Source organism: Dipodomys ordii, unplaced genomic scaffold (genome assembly GCF_000151885.1).
Source record: "Dipodomys ordii isolate 6190 unplaced genomic scaffold, Dord_2.0 Scaffold164, whole genome shotgun sequence".
Taxonomy (NCBI): Eukaryota; Metazoa; Chordata; class Mammalia; order Rodentia; family Heteromyidae; genus Dipodomys; species Dipodomys ordii.
This window is the reverse complement of record NW_012267380.1, coordinates 246,435-263,190: the sequence shown is the minus strand read 5'-3', so window position 1 is coordinate 263,190 and position 16,756 is coordinate 246,435. Positions and strand designations below refer to the sequence as shown.

General features: G+C 56.1%; 1 protein-coding gene across 1 annotated transcript in view; it reads right to left on the bottom strand.

The window, feature by feature from the left end:
- The window catches only part of Eln (elastin), a 29,994-nt gene extending 24,766 nt beyond the window's left edge, over positions 1-5,228 (bottom strand). Inside the window, exon 1 of the mRNA XM_013033168.1 lies at positions 5,114-5,228. Coding sequence (XP_012888622.1) covers positions 5,114-5,195 — 82 coding nt within the window. The 5' untranslated portion in view covers positions 5,196-5,228. The remainder of the gene's footprint in view (positions 1-5,113) is intronic.
- Positions 5,229-16,756: the final 11,528 nt, after the last annotated feature.

Genomic DNA, 16,756 nt, shown 5'->3' with positions numbered 1-16,756 from the left:
ATTACAGGCGTGAGCCACCAGCACCCGGCTAAAATGTTTTTCTTTTGAGGCAGGGTCTCACTGTATATCCCAGCCTGGTCTCCCAAACTGGAGCTCCTCCTGACTCAGCCCTCTGCATGCTGGGATTAGAGGTGTGCCTTTCACATCATCTCATTCTTCCTCCTCCAGATGGCTCTGGGAGGATGGAAAGGTCGGGATTAGCATTATGTTTTTTTGTTTTTTTTAACAGATGTGAAATCAGGCTCAGAGAGGTTGAGTGAGGTGTCTGGGGTCACACAGCTTGAAAGAGACAGGGCCTGGACTGCATTCCAGCTGCTGCTCTGAGTGTGAATGACTGGCCCTGTGCTTGCCTGGCTTTCCTCGGAGGCGGAGGGCCCTGTGTGGGGCGGGCTGGGAGCACTGAAGAGAGGGCTAGCTGGGCAGGCTCAGCAGCAGCAAGCCTTAGGAAAACACAGTCTTTTGCACACTGAGAGGCTGGTGTGGCATGTGAGCCCTCAGCCACTGGGCCACAGTGCTCAGGTGTGGCTCTGGCTGGGGGGGGGGAGGCTGGGGTGGGAACAGCCAATTCCTGGTCTGGGACCAGCGAAGCCACAGTGGGGAGTTTGACAATGGTAGCTGTTGTCATGGCAACTCCTAGAGTCCCAAATTTGGACTCCACTGCAAAATGTCTCCAACCTGGACCAGTCCCTTGCTGACCCCTTGGCCCCTCCCGGCAGGATGGGGCTGGAGAATCTGCGGGGTACAGGGAGAAGCAGTGACATGGCTCAGCCTGGTGTCCATCTGGTCCCTGAGGTCTGCCTGAAGATGCCACCCAGCTTTGGCTAGCCACCTTCTAGACGTGGTCAGCTCTGCTGAGCCACTGGCCAGAGCCAGAGCCCAGGGCACCTGGCTGGCATGCCACTTCATGCCACAGCCTGGCACCACTCCAGGGACTCAGGCCTAGAGAGTGTCAGCCAGTTGGGAAGAGCATCCAGAGCTCAGAGCCGTGGCCACAGGGGGCCCGGGCTGTGGGGAGGAGGCCTTTGGCCCTGTCATTGGCTGCCAAACCCACCCCTGGCTGGCTGGTCTGAGGCCTTCTGTGCCTCCCCCACTGGGCCTCCAGCTGGGAGCGCATCTTTCTCCGCCTCTGCCTCCCTCTGCCTCCCTGTGGATTTTCTTTCTCCTCATTCATGGCCTTTTAACAGAGAGATGGGCAGGAACAGTGCGGGAACCTGGACCCTGGCCTCTGGATTTGAATCCTGCTCATCTGTGTGAGCCCAAGGGAGTCATGCAAACTCTGAACCTTGTTCACCAGATCTTGCCTCATCACGTTGCAAGGGGGGGGGGTATGGAAGGGTCCATGACTTGTCTATACTTAGCACAGAGTATCAGATGGCCAGCTGAGTGTGGTGGTGCTCTCCTGTAATCCCAGCACTTCAGGAGGCTGAGGCAGGAGGATCTCTAATTTGAGAACAACTTGGATTACTTAGTGAGACCCTGTCTCAAAACCAAACCCAAATGAAAAGAGTTCTGCATTCATTCTATTCTTTTTGAGAAGGAAGTGTCTGTTGGCTGCCCCAAACATAAAAAGCTGGTGGCCTCAAATCTCCATTCTCTCCTGTTTTGCTGCCCCAGTACCTGGTCCCCGGGGCAGAGGAAATAATAGGTGCTCAATTTATCAGTAACATGAGGGAGAGGCAGACCACTGCATCTCCTGACCTGTACTGCCCAGGCGGGGCTGTCTTCCTGATGTATTTGTCCAGCACTCTGGCCTGGCTGAACCCCACTTCCTTTGTCTTGGGGTTCTTGTTCTCTCATTACCCTGCCTGTGGCCGGCACTTTCCGGAGGAAGACGCCCACAATTCACAACCCCAAAGCCTTGGCTGAATGCCACACCCGAACTGGAGAGAGCTGGCTACTTTTTGTATTTGTATTTGTATGTTTTGCTGGTCCTGGGGTTTCAACTCTAGGGTCTCACATTTGCTTTGTAGACCGCTTTACCATGGGAGCCACGCCCACCAGTTAGCCACGCCCACACCAGCGAGCCATGCCCTTTGTGTTAGCCACGCCCACACCAGACAAGCCACGGCCCATCGTTTTAGCCACGCCCCCCACCGCGAGCCACGCCCTGTGGTTTTAGCCTCGCCCACTCCACGAACATGCCGTTTGGGCCACGCCCTCCCCAGTCTTCTTTTTCCTTTATTTTTCAGGCAGTGCCTGGCAATTGTGTCTATGCGGGGCCTCAGCCTGCACATCTGTCTTCTGAGTATCTGGGATGACAGGTGTGTGCCACGACGCTCGGCTCACATTGATTGAGTTGGGAATCTTGATAACTTTGGTGTCCTGGCTGGCCTCTAATGTCTCAAGCCTCCTGATCGCTGCCTCTAAAGTTATCTGGGATGATAGGAGCGGGCCACTGTGCCTGGCTGGACCTGGTGGGTTTTGTTGTTGTTTGTCCCTATTTTGCAGAGGAAGTGGAGAAGGTGCCAGAGTCCCTGCCTGTGTCTCTTCAAGTGTGAGGATCACATAGGCAGTGTGTACAAGGGTTTCCAGAAGGTCTTAGCCCTTCCCATGCCACCCCATGCCCAGCCCAGTCTTGTTTCGTTCCTCCGCTCTTTGGCACAAGCCAGGAATGTCTTCCCTCCGGGCTTGCCAATCCTTCCCACCCCAGGCTGAGCTCAAATCTCCCTCCAGCTTTCCCGAGCCCGCGGCTCTTCTTGCCTGCGGCTTGTCTGGCCTGAAGCAGCGAGCCTGGAACACGTTCGTCTTGTTTTATGTGGGTTTGGCTCGCAGCACCGGCCAGCCTGGGGCGGGACTCTGCTCTCTCGCGTCTAAGAATCAGGATCAGAACAATTTTCTGGTCTGGGCTGGAGCTTTTTCCTCAAACAGCCCTAATATTTCTGCTTGCACACGGCCCTGATGGGCGCTTGCTACCCTCAACTCTGAGATCACCCATGCCTGACTTCCAAAGTGGACACAGCCTGGCACTGCCATCCCCCCTGGCCTGCTCCTCTGGCCACTTGCTGACTTCTCTCCCCTCCCCTTCCCTTTCCCCCCTCTTCCCTTCCTTCTCCTCCCCTCCCCTCCCCTCCCCTTCTCTCCTCTCCTTGCCTCTCCTGTCTCGCTATGTAGCCCAGGCTAGCCTCTAACAATCCTCCTGCCTCCACTTCCTGAGTTCTGGGATTACAGGCATGCCCCCTTGCACTTCGTTCAACACTCACTTTGGTTTCCAGTTCTAACTCAGATGTCCCTTCCGCCGTGAAGCCCTCCTGGATTTCTTGGGGCTCCTCTGGGGCTCCCTTCTTTCCCCAGCCTGGCTGCTTTCTTCATCTATAGCTACATAACTGCCTGTCCCCCATTCCCAAAGGAAGTCAACGCTAAACATTAAACATGGGATCAAACTACAGCGATGTCACGTCAGTAAATACAGGTCACATAAACCCTGCCTGGACACTGTGCTCCAGACTCAAAGACCCACAGGCTGCCGGCTTGGTAAGTGAGGGCTGGGCCAGCAGGCATTGGCAACAGGCTTTGCTAAACCAAAGTCCAGGGGTCCACCTGGTAAGCAGATAAGACCGCGCATGGCCAAGGGCTTTTCAAAAGCAAGCTGTCCTCTGTGGATGGGTGACTGTGACTGTCCCTGCCCCCATGGGGACAATGTTTGCCCTCCTGCCCTGGTGACAGCAGCCCAGAGACCAAACTGAACCTGAGCTGTGTAGCCTGGTGGCGCATCATAGACACCTGAGCGCCTATATGTATAAGAGAAGGCTGAGCTAGGTGCTGTGGCTCACTCCTGTAATTCCAGCTCTCAGGAGGCTGAGGTCTGAGAGGGAGGGTTGAAGTCAGCTGAGTTGAGCTTTATCCTTGCAGAGAGGGAAGCCGCAGAGCCCAGCGATGTCACACAGTGGTGGGACTCAGCCAGGCCTGCCCCTCCCCAGAGGCTGCCTGGCCCCTCTCCTCCACCTTCCTTGTCTTTGGGGAGGTTGGGGGGTGTGGTTCCGGGGTTTGAACTCCGAGTTTCATGCTTACTTGGCTTGCTTGTTCGTGGCTGGTGCTCTACCATGTGAGCCACACCTCCGGCCTGGCATTTTTTCTGGTTATTTGGAAGATAGACTCTTAGCATACTTTTCTGCCCAGGCTGATCTCTGATTTCAGTCCTCCAGCTCTCAGCCTCCTGAGTAGCTAGACTTACAGGTGGGAACCACCAAGGTCTGGCTTCCCCTGTCCTTTGACCAGGAAAAACAAGCTGGCTGATTTACCAACTAGCTGCTCAGACATCTCCTCCCCCCTCCCCCACTTCCACCAGGGGCTGCCTGAACCTCAGTTTCCCCACTTCAGGGGATGATTTTCATATTTCTGGGGTCCTGCCAGGGTTAAGGACAACACTTGGATGCCTGGGGAGGAGGGAGTCAGGTGTCTGTGCTGTGCCCTCTGACTCCTACTGTCCCAGCCCAGAACACGGGGCCCTCGGCACTCCAGCAGCACCCCGGAGCAGTGGCCACGCCCCTCCAGCCTGCTCTGGTCCCCCACCCCGGCCCCCAGCATCCCCTGTGAGAGCCAGCGGGACTAAGCTAGCTAGCCTCGCTATCCTTGCGGGGCTCTGTACCCCGGCTGCCATCCCAGACACCCTGCCCTGAGCCTAGATGTGCACCTGCCCAGGTCCTAGGTGTGGACTGAGTGCCGGGCATCTGCAGTCATTCGGCATCTGCAGTCATTCAGCATCTGCAAGCCAGGCACACCTGCACACCTGGCACACGCCTGCACACCTGGCACACGCACACACGCTCGGACCTGAGCCCCCCCCCGCACCCAGCTCTACCCACAGACTCTCCAATCCCAGGGGAACTGAGGGATTCTTGAGGGATGAGGACCTTGCTGAAGTCACCCCGCTCCCTCTTCCCAGGAGTGCAGGGGGCCCTCGTCTGCCCACCCGTGGGACCCCTGGGAAAGCTGGGTTCCCCATACCCTGGTGGGGGTGTCTGTCTGGCAGGTTGTTATAGAGCGGGGCTGGCTCTGGTGGGGAGACCTCGGGGTATAGGGCTCCCTCTGGCCCCTTCCAGCTGCCAGGCCTCCTGTCAGTCCAGCCACCTGGCTGGCAGGGCCCAGGGCCCAGAGCTGCTGTGGGGGCCCTTACCTCCAGGCTGCGCGGGGTGCAGGAGGCTCAGTAAGAAGAGCAGGAATCCGGGGTGCTGGGCCGCTGCAGACAGACCCGCCATCTCGGGGAGGAATGCGCCCAGCCTGCTCTCTGCACCTCGTTTTATCCCCAAGGCCTAATTGCAGCCTCCTTGGCTGGAGGGAGGGCGGGCGGGAGGGCGGGCGGAGGGGAGCTGGGGGAGGGGGCGCGGGGAGGGGGCAGTTACGAAAGGCCCCGCTTGCTCGCGGGCCCGCTGGGCTGGGTCTGCCCCGACTGGGATTTTTTTTTCCCCTACACATAGACACACACGCACACGCACACGCGCGCACACACACACGTCCCCCTCCCATTCCCTTCCCACTTTCCCTGTGTGGCTGTTCTGGCCCGGCTGGCCCGGATCCCGCCCCAAAGTGCGAGGGGCGCGCTGCCAGCTCGGCCCTGGGAGAGGAAGCGGGAGGGAGGCCTGGCCCGGCCCGGCCGCCAAAAACCTGCGCCCCAGCCAAGGCCCAGCGGCCAGGCCCCCGCCCCCCCCTCCGGCTGGGCCCCGGGCCCAGTGTGGGGACACGGGCCAGCTGTCCCGCGCCTCGCCTCCGCCCTGGCCCTCAGACACCCTACACCCCCCTCCCACCCCAGGCCTGGCTACAGACAAGCTCTGTCCTGACTGGGGTTGGGGTGAAGTAGGCCTGGGGCTCCCGGGTGAAGGGCTGATGGGGGACAGCAGGCTGGCCCTGCCAGGTGGGCGCCTTGGGGACAGGGTGCACCCATTGAGGCCGAGGGCTCAGCCACACAGGTGTGGGGTCCGCACTGCAGGAGCGGGGTGGGGGGGTGGGCTGTCCCGAGCCAAGGCCAGGCCAGTGCCATCCGCGAGGACACGTGGGGCACGGGGGGCACCCAGACACACAGGGCTCCGGCTCTGCATAGCCTCTGGCAAAGGTCAGACTGCACCCTGCATCCTGTGAATGGGGGAGCGAGCCCCTTCCCCATGGCACGAAGCCCCCCAATAGCAGGGTCACCACCAGTAACCCCCATGGATCCAGGAGCCCCTGCTGTTCCCCCACCCATGCACATGTGCACACACACTTGCACATACAACACACACACATACCCGCACACCCATGTGCATGCACACACACATGCACACAGGCACACACACATCACATGCACACACATACCTTTGTCTCTGGGAATGTCCAGGGCTGCAATTCCTCTAGTGACCAGGAGGGGGCGAGCCACCCCAGCCCAGCCCAGCCCAGCCAGGGGAGCACGGCCAGCCTGTCCTAGGTGAAGGGGGATCCCCAGGTTTTAGGGGGACAGAGCAGGGAGGGGCAGAGGAGGGTAGAGAAGGTCACGTCCTTTTGAGCCCACACTAGTGAGTGAGAATGTGAGATGGGAGGAAACGGTCTACCTGTGCTGGGGGGGAAGGGGGGAGTTCAGGTCATGTGTCCTGGGGCTTTTCCCTGCCCTGGGGGGTGGGGGTGGGCGATTAACAGCCCTCACCCAGCCAGCTGCCCAGAGAAGGCCAGAGCAGAGGCTAGAAAGGCAGGCCTGGGGCTCCAGATTCTACTGCCTCCATCGGCTGGAGGCCTGGGATTACCACTTCACCTGACTGACTCTAGTACTTTTTCCTTTTTTTTGTGCCAGTCCTGGGACTTGAACTCAGGGCCTGGGTGCTATACCTTTAGCTTTTTCATTCAAGGCTGGCTCTCTACCACTGGAGCCACAGCTCCACTTCTGGCTTCTTAGTTATTCATTGGAGGTAAGAGTTTCATGGACATTCTTGGCATAGGTTGGCTTCAAACTGAGATCCTCAGATCTTCAGCTCAAGGCTAGAGCCCTACCTCTTGAGCCACAGCACCATTTCTGGCCTTTTTCTGCTTATGTGGTACTGAGGAATGAAGCCCAGGGTTTCATGTATGTGAGGCAACCACTCTACCACTGAGCCAACTTCCCAGCCCCTCTAGTATTTTTTTTTTCCCTCATGGGGCTTGAACTCTGGGCCTGAATGCTGTCCCTCAGCTCTTCAGCTCAAGGCTAGCACTCTACCATTTGAGCCACTGCGTCACTTCTGGTTTTCTGGTGGTTTATTGGAGATAAGAGTCTCAGGGACTTTCCTGCCCGGGCTGGCTTAGAACCGTGATCCTCAGATCTCAGCCTCCTGAGTAGCTAGGATTACAGGCATGAGCCATTGGCGCCCGGCTTCTAGTATTTTTTTTAATGGAGTTATTTCTCATTTGCTAAATGATGGTGGCTGGGCCTACCTGGCAAGGTTGTTGCAAATATAGATAAAATGGATTCTTCTATTTCTGCCCTGTGCATGCCAGATTAAAAAAATATTCTTTGTAAAAAGTCTTATCTTCTAGCGAAGGTTCAAAGCCAGCCCAGGCAGGAAAGTCCATGAGACTCTTATCTCCAAGTAACCACAAGAAAACAGGAAGTGGTACTGTGGTTCAAGTGGTAGAGCACTCGCCTTAAGCTGAAGAGCTAAGGGACAGCGCCCAGGCCAAGAGTTCAAGCCCCACAACTGACCAAAAAAAAAAAAAAAGTCTTATCTGCATCCCATACTGCCATGATAGTTACCAGCTGGGCTGCACTCACTACTGTTCCTGGAGTAGCAGTCTTCCGGTTGGCTGTCTTCCTTCTAGTCCTCCTTGAGTCTCTAGTTATGGAAATACTCCAGAATTTTGGACAGTTCAAAGATGGATGCTGTGGTGTATGTCTGTAATCCCAGCTACTTGGGAGGCTGAGGCAGGAGGATCACAAGTTGGAGGCCAGCCTGGGCTACATAGCAAGTCTCTGTCTCAAGAAAGAAAGAGGGAAGACTAGGGGTGTGGCTCAAGTGGCAGAGCACCTCTTTGAGGAAATGTGAGGATTTGACTTCAAACTCAGTACTAAGTGGGGAGTGTCGGCTCATACTTGTAAGCCCAGCATCTCAGAAAGCTGAGATCTGAGATCACAGTTTAAAGCCAACCGAGGCAGGAACATCTGTGAGACGTGTGTGTGTGTCCTGGGGCTTGAACTCTGGGCCTGGGCACTTTCCCTTAGCTCTTCAGCTCAAGGCTATTGTTCTACTACTTGAGCTATAACACCACTTCTGGCTTTTTTTCTGCAGGGCTTCATGTATTCAAGGCAAGCACTCTGCCACTGAGCCACTTTCCCAGCCCCTGTGAGATTCTTATCTCCAGTGAACGACCAAAAAGCCAGAGTGGAGCTGTGGCTCAAGTGGTAGATCATCAGCCTTGAGGGAAAAAGCTAAGGACAGTGCCCAGACCCTGAGTTCAAGCCCCACCATTGGCACACACATGCACACGTAATATAGCAATGGAGACAGAGACAGAAACAGAGGCAGAGAAAATATGAAGACTTTGCTCTGGGTTGATGTGTGTGTGTGGGTTTGGGGTAGCCTAGTGGGGTTCTGAGGGCCTGGACCCTGTTCCTGGCAGGTGCTGGGGCAGGTCCAGGCCCTGAGCCAGGGAGGGAATTGGGGTGCGGTGGGGAGCGGGCCCCATGCTTCCAGGGGCCAGAACCGACTCAGCGCCTGATTGATTCTGGGGCTGGGATGGGGCTGGAGGGCGCTTTCCTGGGTAGACTCCAGGCTGCTACCAGGGCTTGGGTCCCATCCTGTCCTAGATCTCTACTAATAGGCATTCCAGAAGGTTCTAGGCACCCCTATCGGGGCTGCCGCCAAATCCATCGATGGAAGAGGTAGCCTACACACTGTCCTGCCGCTCACACAGCAAGGGGTGGACAGGCAGCAGGGATAGCCTGGGCAAAGCCACAGGGTTGCTGGAGACCTGCTGGTAGTCATTTACACTTGTGTGAGAGCAAGGGCCCTCCAGCCAGCCATGAAAGAAATGTGTTTGATTCTACATTAGGTGGGAGAACAGGAATTTTCATGGGGACCAAACAGGTTTGAGAAGGAAATGAATACTGGCTGGGGAGATGCTTGAGGCAACCTTAGCAACAAGACTGGGGGAAGAGCCCCATAGTGCACCCCAGCCCGGAGCAGACCTCCAGAGCACACCTCCCCGGCCCAGCTCGGCCCAGAATCGTACCCTCCACAACATGCCCTTGGCTCTTTCTCTGTGTCTCTGTCTCTTTCTTTTTCTCATGTGCATTGGGCTTGAACTCATGGCCTGGGCACTGTGGCTGAGTTTTATTACTCAAGGCAATCGCTCTACCACTTGAGCCACAGCACCACTTCTGCTTTTCTGGTGGTTTATTGGAGATAAGAGTCTCACAGAGTGGGCGCTGGTGGCTCACGCCTGTAATCCTAGCTACGCAGGAGGCTGAGATCTGAGGATTGTGGTTCAAAGCCAGCCCTGGCAGGAAAGTCCATGAAACTCTTATATCCAATAAACCACCAGAAAACTGGAAGTGGCGCTGTAGCTCAAGTGGTAGAGCACTAGCCTTGAGCTGAAGAGCTGAGGGACAGCGCTCAGGCCCAGAGTTCAAGCCCCACGACTGACACAAAAAAAAAAAAAAAAAGAGTCTCACAGACTTTCCTATCCAGGCTGGCTTTGAACTGAGATCCTCAGATCTCAGCCTCCTAAATAGTTAGGATTACAGCCTTGAGCCACCGGCACCTGGCTAGAGCACCATTCTTGAGCAAAGAAAAAGCTTGGGGACAGCGCCCAGGCTCTGAATTCAAGCCCCAGAATGGGCACATAAGGGGGGAAAAAAAAGAAAAAGAAGAAATAGAATTTTCCCTTGGTCCCTCAGCTCTTCAGCTAAAGGCTGGCGCTCTACCACTTGAGCCACAGCACCACTTCCAGCTTTTTTTTCTGCTTCTGTGGTGCTGAGGAATCGAACCCAGGGCCTCATGCATGCAAGGCAAACCCTCTACCATTGAGCCACCTTCCCAGCCCACCTTGGAGGTACTTTCAACTCATGACTTCCTGTTAAATCCTCCCTCGTGGGGTGCTGCTTGAAAAGGCGTGGGAGAAAAGGGGTTCGAGGTGGACACCTACGTGTTCAGAACTTCCTGAGCCATACCACTGAGGAACTGAGTCTCCAGAAGGCACGGGCCAAGGTTGTTCAAAGGCACTGTGTCCACCACTGGCCAGGCTGGGATGTTTCTGGGCTCTTCTGGGACTGAGTTGCCAGCCCCGCTGGGACCCCCGGGCTGGCCAGCAGTGGGCAGAGCAGCTGAGGCTCCCCTGCCCGCCACTGCCCGCCTTGCTGGCGCCCTGGCCCGGGCTTATCTGCGCTGCGTGCCTAGGAGCCCTGCCAAGGCCGGCAGGTGCGGACTCTTCCTCGGTGTTTGCCTGTCTCCATCCCCACGCCACGTTCCACCCTGCCCAGCCCTGGCAGCGCCCTCCACCCATGCCCGGAACTGCAGCCAGCCGGGCAGATCCTGAGGCAGTAGCCAGGGAAGCAGCCAGGATACGGGAAGGGGTGAAGGGGGGGGCGGTCTCTGTTATCTCTGTCCTGAAAGCTGCATTCCATATCTATCTATATATATAATGTGTGTGTGCCAGTCCAGGGACTTGAACTCAGGGCCTGAGCGTGCTCCCTGAACTTTTCCCCTCAATGCTGGTGCTCTACCACTTGAACCACAACCACACGTCTGGCTTTTTGGTGGCTCATTAGAGAAGAGTCTCATGCACTTTCCTGCCAGGACTGGCTTTAAAGCATGACCTCAGATCTCAGCCTCCAGAGTGGTTGGGATTACAGGTATGAGCCACAGGGGCTGGGGACCCTTTTGCTTTGGTTTTGTGAGACAGGGTCTTACTCTGTGGTCCAGAAGTCTCCGTCCTCTGCCTTGGCTTCTGAGTGCGGGGATTACTGGCAGTGCTTGGTGTGGTGTCCTTGGTTACCTTTGGGCCTTGGTTGGGGAGGCAGGCAGAGGGGACCCTCACCCCTTGTGCAGGGTGCAGGGGAGGCAGGGAGCTCTCTCCCCTGGGAGCTAGGGTCTGTCCCAGGCTCGGTCCGCCAGGGGCCATGGGTTCTGCACCAAGAAGCAGGATGACCAGCCTCTCACGCCCAGCCAGACCTTTGCAAATGGCTGCTTGTGGCCCACCCGTGATGCCCGACACCCAGTTCATGGGTGAGGAAGGGCATCTCAAGAGGGCGCAGAATAGAACAGAATGAAACAGGAAATCAGAGCCCCCACAGACCAGGCTGGACTTCCGACTTTCCCACTTTAAAATGGTATGGAAGCAAAATGTGTTGAAGAAACCGTATTCAAAGCTGCTCACGCTTGTAACCGCAGCTACCCCAGGAGGCTGAGATCTGAGGATCACAGTTTGAAGTCAGCCTAGGCAGGAAAGCCCGTAAGACTTTTAGTTTCAATGAACCACCAGAAAACCAGAAGTGGTACCATGGCTCAAAGTGGTAGAGCGCTAGCCTTGAGCAAAAAAGCTCAGGGACAATGCCCAGGCCCTGAGTTCAAGCTTCACGACTGACCAAATTTAAAAGAAAGAAAAGAAAAGAAACTGTATATGAGCTTACACAGTTGTCTGCGGGCCTAGCAAGGTCAGAGGGGAGTAAATCCTCTGTTGGGGTCTATAGCCTAATTCTCTCCCTCTCTCTTCCTCCCTCCCTCTTCTTTCCTCTCCTCTCTCTTTTCTTCCCCTCTGTCCCTGTCTTTTCTGTTTTCCTTTTTTTTTTTGGTCAGTCATGGGGCTTGAACTCTGGGCCTGGGCGCTGTCCCTGAGCTCTTCAGCTCAAGCCGAGCGCTCTATTACTTGAGCTACAGCGCCACTTCCGGTTTTCTGGTGGTTTATTGGAGATAAGAGTTTCATGGACTTTTCTGCCTGGGCTGGCTTTGAACTGCGATTCTCAGATCTCATCCTTCTGAGTAGCTAGGATTACAGGTATGAGCCACGGGCACCTGGCTCCTTTTTTTTTTTTTTTTAATTGACAGCGTTTGAAGTCCAGTCTAGCCTCAAACCATAATCCTCCTGCTTTAGCCTGGCAAATACTGAGATTACAGGCATGCGCCATCACACCTAGTTCCAAACTAGCTCTCAATGACAATGGTCTCCTGATCTGTGGACAGCCACAAATCTGAACTATAAACAGACTCATATCTTAAATCACCCTCACTCCTGAGGTTTTAATCAGTAAAGCCAAAGGCCCAGAGGGGCTCAGCGACCTCCCGGGATTCCATAGTCAGGAAATGGCGGAGCTCAGACTTGAGGAGGCTGGACTGTAGGTCAAGGCCAGTGTCCTGCCCACAGCCCAGGCCTGTTTGTACTCAGGGGGGGACTGAGAGGAAGAAGCGTGTGTGTGTGTGTGTGTGTGTGTGTGTATGTGCATGAGTGTGCATTTGCTCCAGGGGCTCCTGTCATTAGATCCAAAGTCACCATGGAGTTCCGGGCCGGGTATCTTTGCCCATAGGATCAGGTACAATGGTATCACACTGTGTCACAGTGGGTGGGATTTGAACCCCAAGACCAGGAGGAAGCCCCCAGGGTGGAGGGAGACCCTGGAGGTCAAGCTGCAGCTGGCTGGCTTTTGCCTCAGCAGGCCTCAGACTGCATGATCTTCCTGCCTATGCATCCCCCTTGGCTGGGATTATAGGCGTGCACCACCACACCTGGCTATGTCCTTGATTTTAAGGAAGCTGGTCTCTAGTGGTTTGTGCCTTTTCTGAGTTTTATGAAACATTTGCCACCCCAAAGGCCACGCAGAAATGCTCTGTTTTATTTTAGAAGACTTTCTCACATTCAAGGCAATGGTCTCAGCAGTCAGGGCTGGCCCACCCGCCTGCCCGCCATACCCTCCCCAGCCTGTGCTTCCTGCCTGGCACCACTTACAGCTTATGGCTAGGGCCCTGGAATTAATAAAAGCTGTGGTTTACAGGCTGACAGCGGATTCTGATGTCTGCCAGGACTTGGGGAACAAGGCAGGGGGCCTCTATCCCCTTTACCAACCCAGGGCTTCCTTTCCCAAACATCTCTCCCAGGCGCCCCAGACTGCCTGGAGGAACCCCAGGAACCTCCTTATCAGTTCTTCTAATCTCCTACTTGCTTTTCTCTACTTGTTCATGAATATCGGGGCTGGGAAGAGCTCACCCCATCCCTGGAGGGCAAAGGGGTTCCATCAACCCCGGAGTCTAACTGCCTGAGAATAAGGATTCTGGAGTTACTTGCAGCCAAATGCAATCATATGATTGTGGTTGATTAGTAATGTCTGCCTGGGAGCAGGCAGTGCCTGTGATGTCCTGAGTCTGGTTCAGCTTCCCAGCAGGGGGCCTCAGGGATGGATTAATAATAGAGTGGGTTTGGAAATTCATGTATTATCCATTGAACGGAGAGACGGTTGTTCTCCTTCTCTTCCTCTTCCCCCTCATCCTCCCCCCTCTTCCTTCTGTGTGCTGGGGGTTGAACTCAGGATCTTGCCCTTGCTAGGCAGGTATCTAACACTTGAGCCCTGCCTCCAGCCCTTTGTTGCAGTTATTTTCGTGGGTGGCACTGGCTTGAGGCCTGAGCTGGGGTCCTCCTATCTGTGCTTCCCCTGTCCCTGGAATGCTCACACCATGGTGCCTGACCTGTAGTAGCTGGGGTTACAGGGGCAGGCCACCGTGCCCAGCCATTGGTTAAGATAAAGTCTACCAAACTTCCTTTTTGCCCAGGGCTGGCCTTGAAGCCTAATCTCACTTTCCAAGTAGCTAGGATTGTAGCATCCCAACTTTCTTCCCTTCCCTTCCCTTATTCTTTCTTGTTTTTTCCTTTTTTTGAGACAGAGTTTCACTGTGTAGCATAGGCTGGCCTCAAACTCCCCATATTCCTGCCTCAGCCTCCTGAGTGCCGGGATTACAGGTGTGCACTATCACACCAGACAGTTCTACAAATACTGACTGGACATTTGATGTATTTCTGGCTCTGTTGTGGGCATTGAGAATTGAGGGTGAATAGACGCAGTGTGACACAGCCTTGGGTCTGAACTGTTGGCCTGGGGTGCAGCTCAGGGCTCGGCGCTCTTTCCTGATGCCAAGAGTCACATGCAGAATTAGTAGGTCACTGCTCACCCAGTGGCATCAAATCACATTATTTGTTTGATTGTTTATTATTTAGTGCCAGTCCTGAGCTTGAACTCAGTGTCTGGGTGCTATCCTTAAGCTTCTTTTGTTCAGGACTGGTGCTCTACCATTTGAGACATAGCTCCATTTCTTGCTTTTCCAGTGGTTAATTGGAGATAAGACTCTCATGGACTTTCCTGCCCTGGCTGGCTTTGAACTGCAATCCTCAGATCTTTGTCTCCAGGCTGAGACTGGGGGGACTCTGGGGTCTCTGCGCTCTGAGTGTGGGCTTTGCACAGGAGCAGATCCTCAGGTCTGTCTGTGGGGCTGCACTGTTTCACACTCTGTGTGTGTGTGTGTGTGTGTGTGTGTGTGTGTATCTGTCTGTCTGTCTCCTCTCCAGAGAGATTCAAAGCCAAGCTTCTGGCCCACAGAGCAGGGATTTAAATCCCACCTGCCTCCCCAGGATCCATTTGTCTTTGGAAATGTGACTTGCTCTACCTCAGTTTCCATTGCTAGAGAGGGTTGAGTACCTGTGCCTGTTCTGGGGTGGTGGGTCTCCCTGCAGCCCCTCGGCTGGCCGGCTCCAGGGCACCTTGTGAAACTGCCGAGCAGGAGTTCCGTGGAAAGATCTGTGTCCCTGCCTGGAGTGTGGCCCTTCCCCCGGCGAGCGGAGCCTCAGGCTTGCAGGTGGGATCGTGGGCTTTGCCTCGTTCATTCTCTCTGGGAAGCCAGAGCCTGTGTGTTCCCTTTGTCAAGTGGGTCAGGAGGAAAGCTGTGCACCCCTTTAGGACCGGGGAAGGCCTCAGGGGTGAAGACCACCGCCCGGAGCCTGGCTGGACCCCTGCTGCCCGACGGAGCTGTGTTCTGTGTTTGAATGATGGCGGCCACCCGGCCTGGGCTGCAGCCAGGCCTCACTCGCTGCCCAGTGCCAAGCCCGGCTGTGCCAAGCCCAGGCCGTGCCAGGCTCAGCAGAGGCCCTGGGCCAAGGACAGCAGAGCCGCTCTCAGGAAAGCCGGGGATCAGCCCTCAGGCCCGGGGAGCCCTGCCCAGCCTGTGGACCGGGGACTGGGCGACCTCCCCAGCTCCGGTCACCCCTGGGAACTGGGACATGACCTATCGGGGGCCAGCTTTGTAGGGTGAGCTGAGGTCAAGTGAGGACAGCTAGGTCTCATGGCCTGGGGTGGCACCCCTGCGTGGGCTGGGGCCTCGTCCCGAGCCCGCTTGGACTGGACCCTGTGGATGTGTTGCTGGCCGTGGAAGGTCCAGGGCCTGGCCCATCCTGGGGTGCGGGCAAGAGGGTGGCCCCTTCTCCGAGGCCCTGTGCACCCTGCTAGGGTCCACAAGGCCTCTGTGTCTGCCTGTCACAGGAACTTTTGGGGTGACAGAGCTGGGGTCAAAGCTATAGGATGCCTGTCTGATTGCTGGGGGGCAGAGGGGCCCAACTTGACATGGGGCTTGACTCTGCTCATGGGGATGTCTGTCCCCACCCCTTTGCAGCTGTGTCCCCCCTATTCTGCGCTGAACCCACCCTTCAGGACCCACCTGTCCCTGACCCCCATCTGGGCTTTGGGCTCTGGCTTATCTCCCTGAACCCCCAGTTTCTTTCTCAGGGCCATTGATCACAGCCCCTGCGGAGGGCCACCCCTCTTCTCTCTACTCCCTGCCCTCCCTCCCCTGTCTCCCCTTCCCCCCTCCCCCGGCTGCCAGCCTCCAGCAGGTGCTGCCTGGCTTGGCTGGGCCTCATCTGGGCTGGGTCCAGCCCTGGCCCCTTGCTCTGGGCTGGCGGCCGGGGTGGGGGGCAAGGGGGAGGAGGTGTCTGCAGGGACACTGACACTGATGTTATTTTGGGCTCCCCTTGGGCCCCGGAGCACTGGGGCCTCAGGCTTGTTTAGACGGCGAGGCCGGATGTGACCTCCTCCAGACCCCCGGGCCTCCGAGGACTGGCGGGGAGGCAGGCCAAGGCAAACGAGGCTGGGCAGGGGGCAGGCAGGCTGGGCCGCCCGGCAGGACAAGAAATCCAAGTGCAAGACCAAGTTCAGTATCCCCTCCGGACTCCAGCTGACCAGCCAGAGGGAAGGTCACTGGGTGGAGGATTAGCATTTAGAGGCCCCAAGTGCTTGAAGGCCAGACAGAGGATGAGGCCAGGAGCCTCCCTCTACCCCCTCCTGCAGACCGGCCCCAGGGCCCCCGGCAGGTGCCTGATACACAGAGCTGAGAAAGAGGCCCAATAAGCCTCAGATCATGCACCTGGGTGCCAGGGCTCATACCTGTCATCCTAACCACTTAGGAGGCTGAGATCTGGAAGATCATAGTTTGAAGCCAGCTGGAGAAGAAAAGTCTCCAAGACTCCATCTCTAAAATAATCAACATAAACAAAAACAAAAAAACTCAGGCTGGAGGTATGGCTCAAGCGGTCGAGCATTGGCTGTGAAGCAAGAAAGCTGAAGCAAGTGTGAGATCCTGAGTTCAAGTCCCAGGATTTAAAAAGAAAGGAAGCAAAACAGCTTTACTCTAGAATCAGCAAAAACCAAACCAAACAGCCGGGTGCTGGTGGCTCACACCTGTAATCCTAGCTACTCAGGAGGCTGAGATCTGAGGATCGCGGTTCAAAGACAGCCCAGGCAGGAGAGACCGTGAGACTCCTATCTCCAATAAACCACCAGAAAACCGGAAGT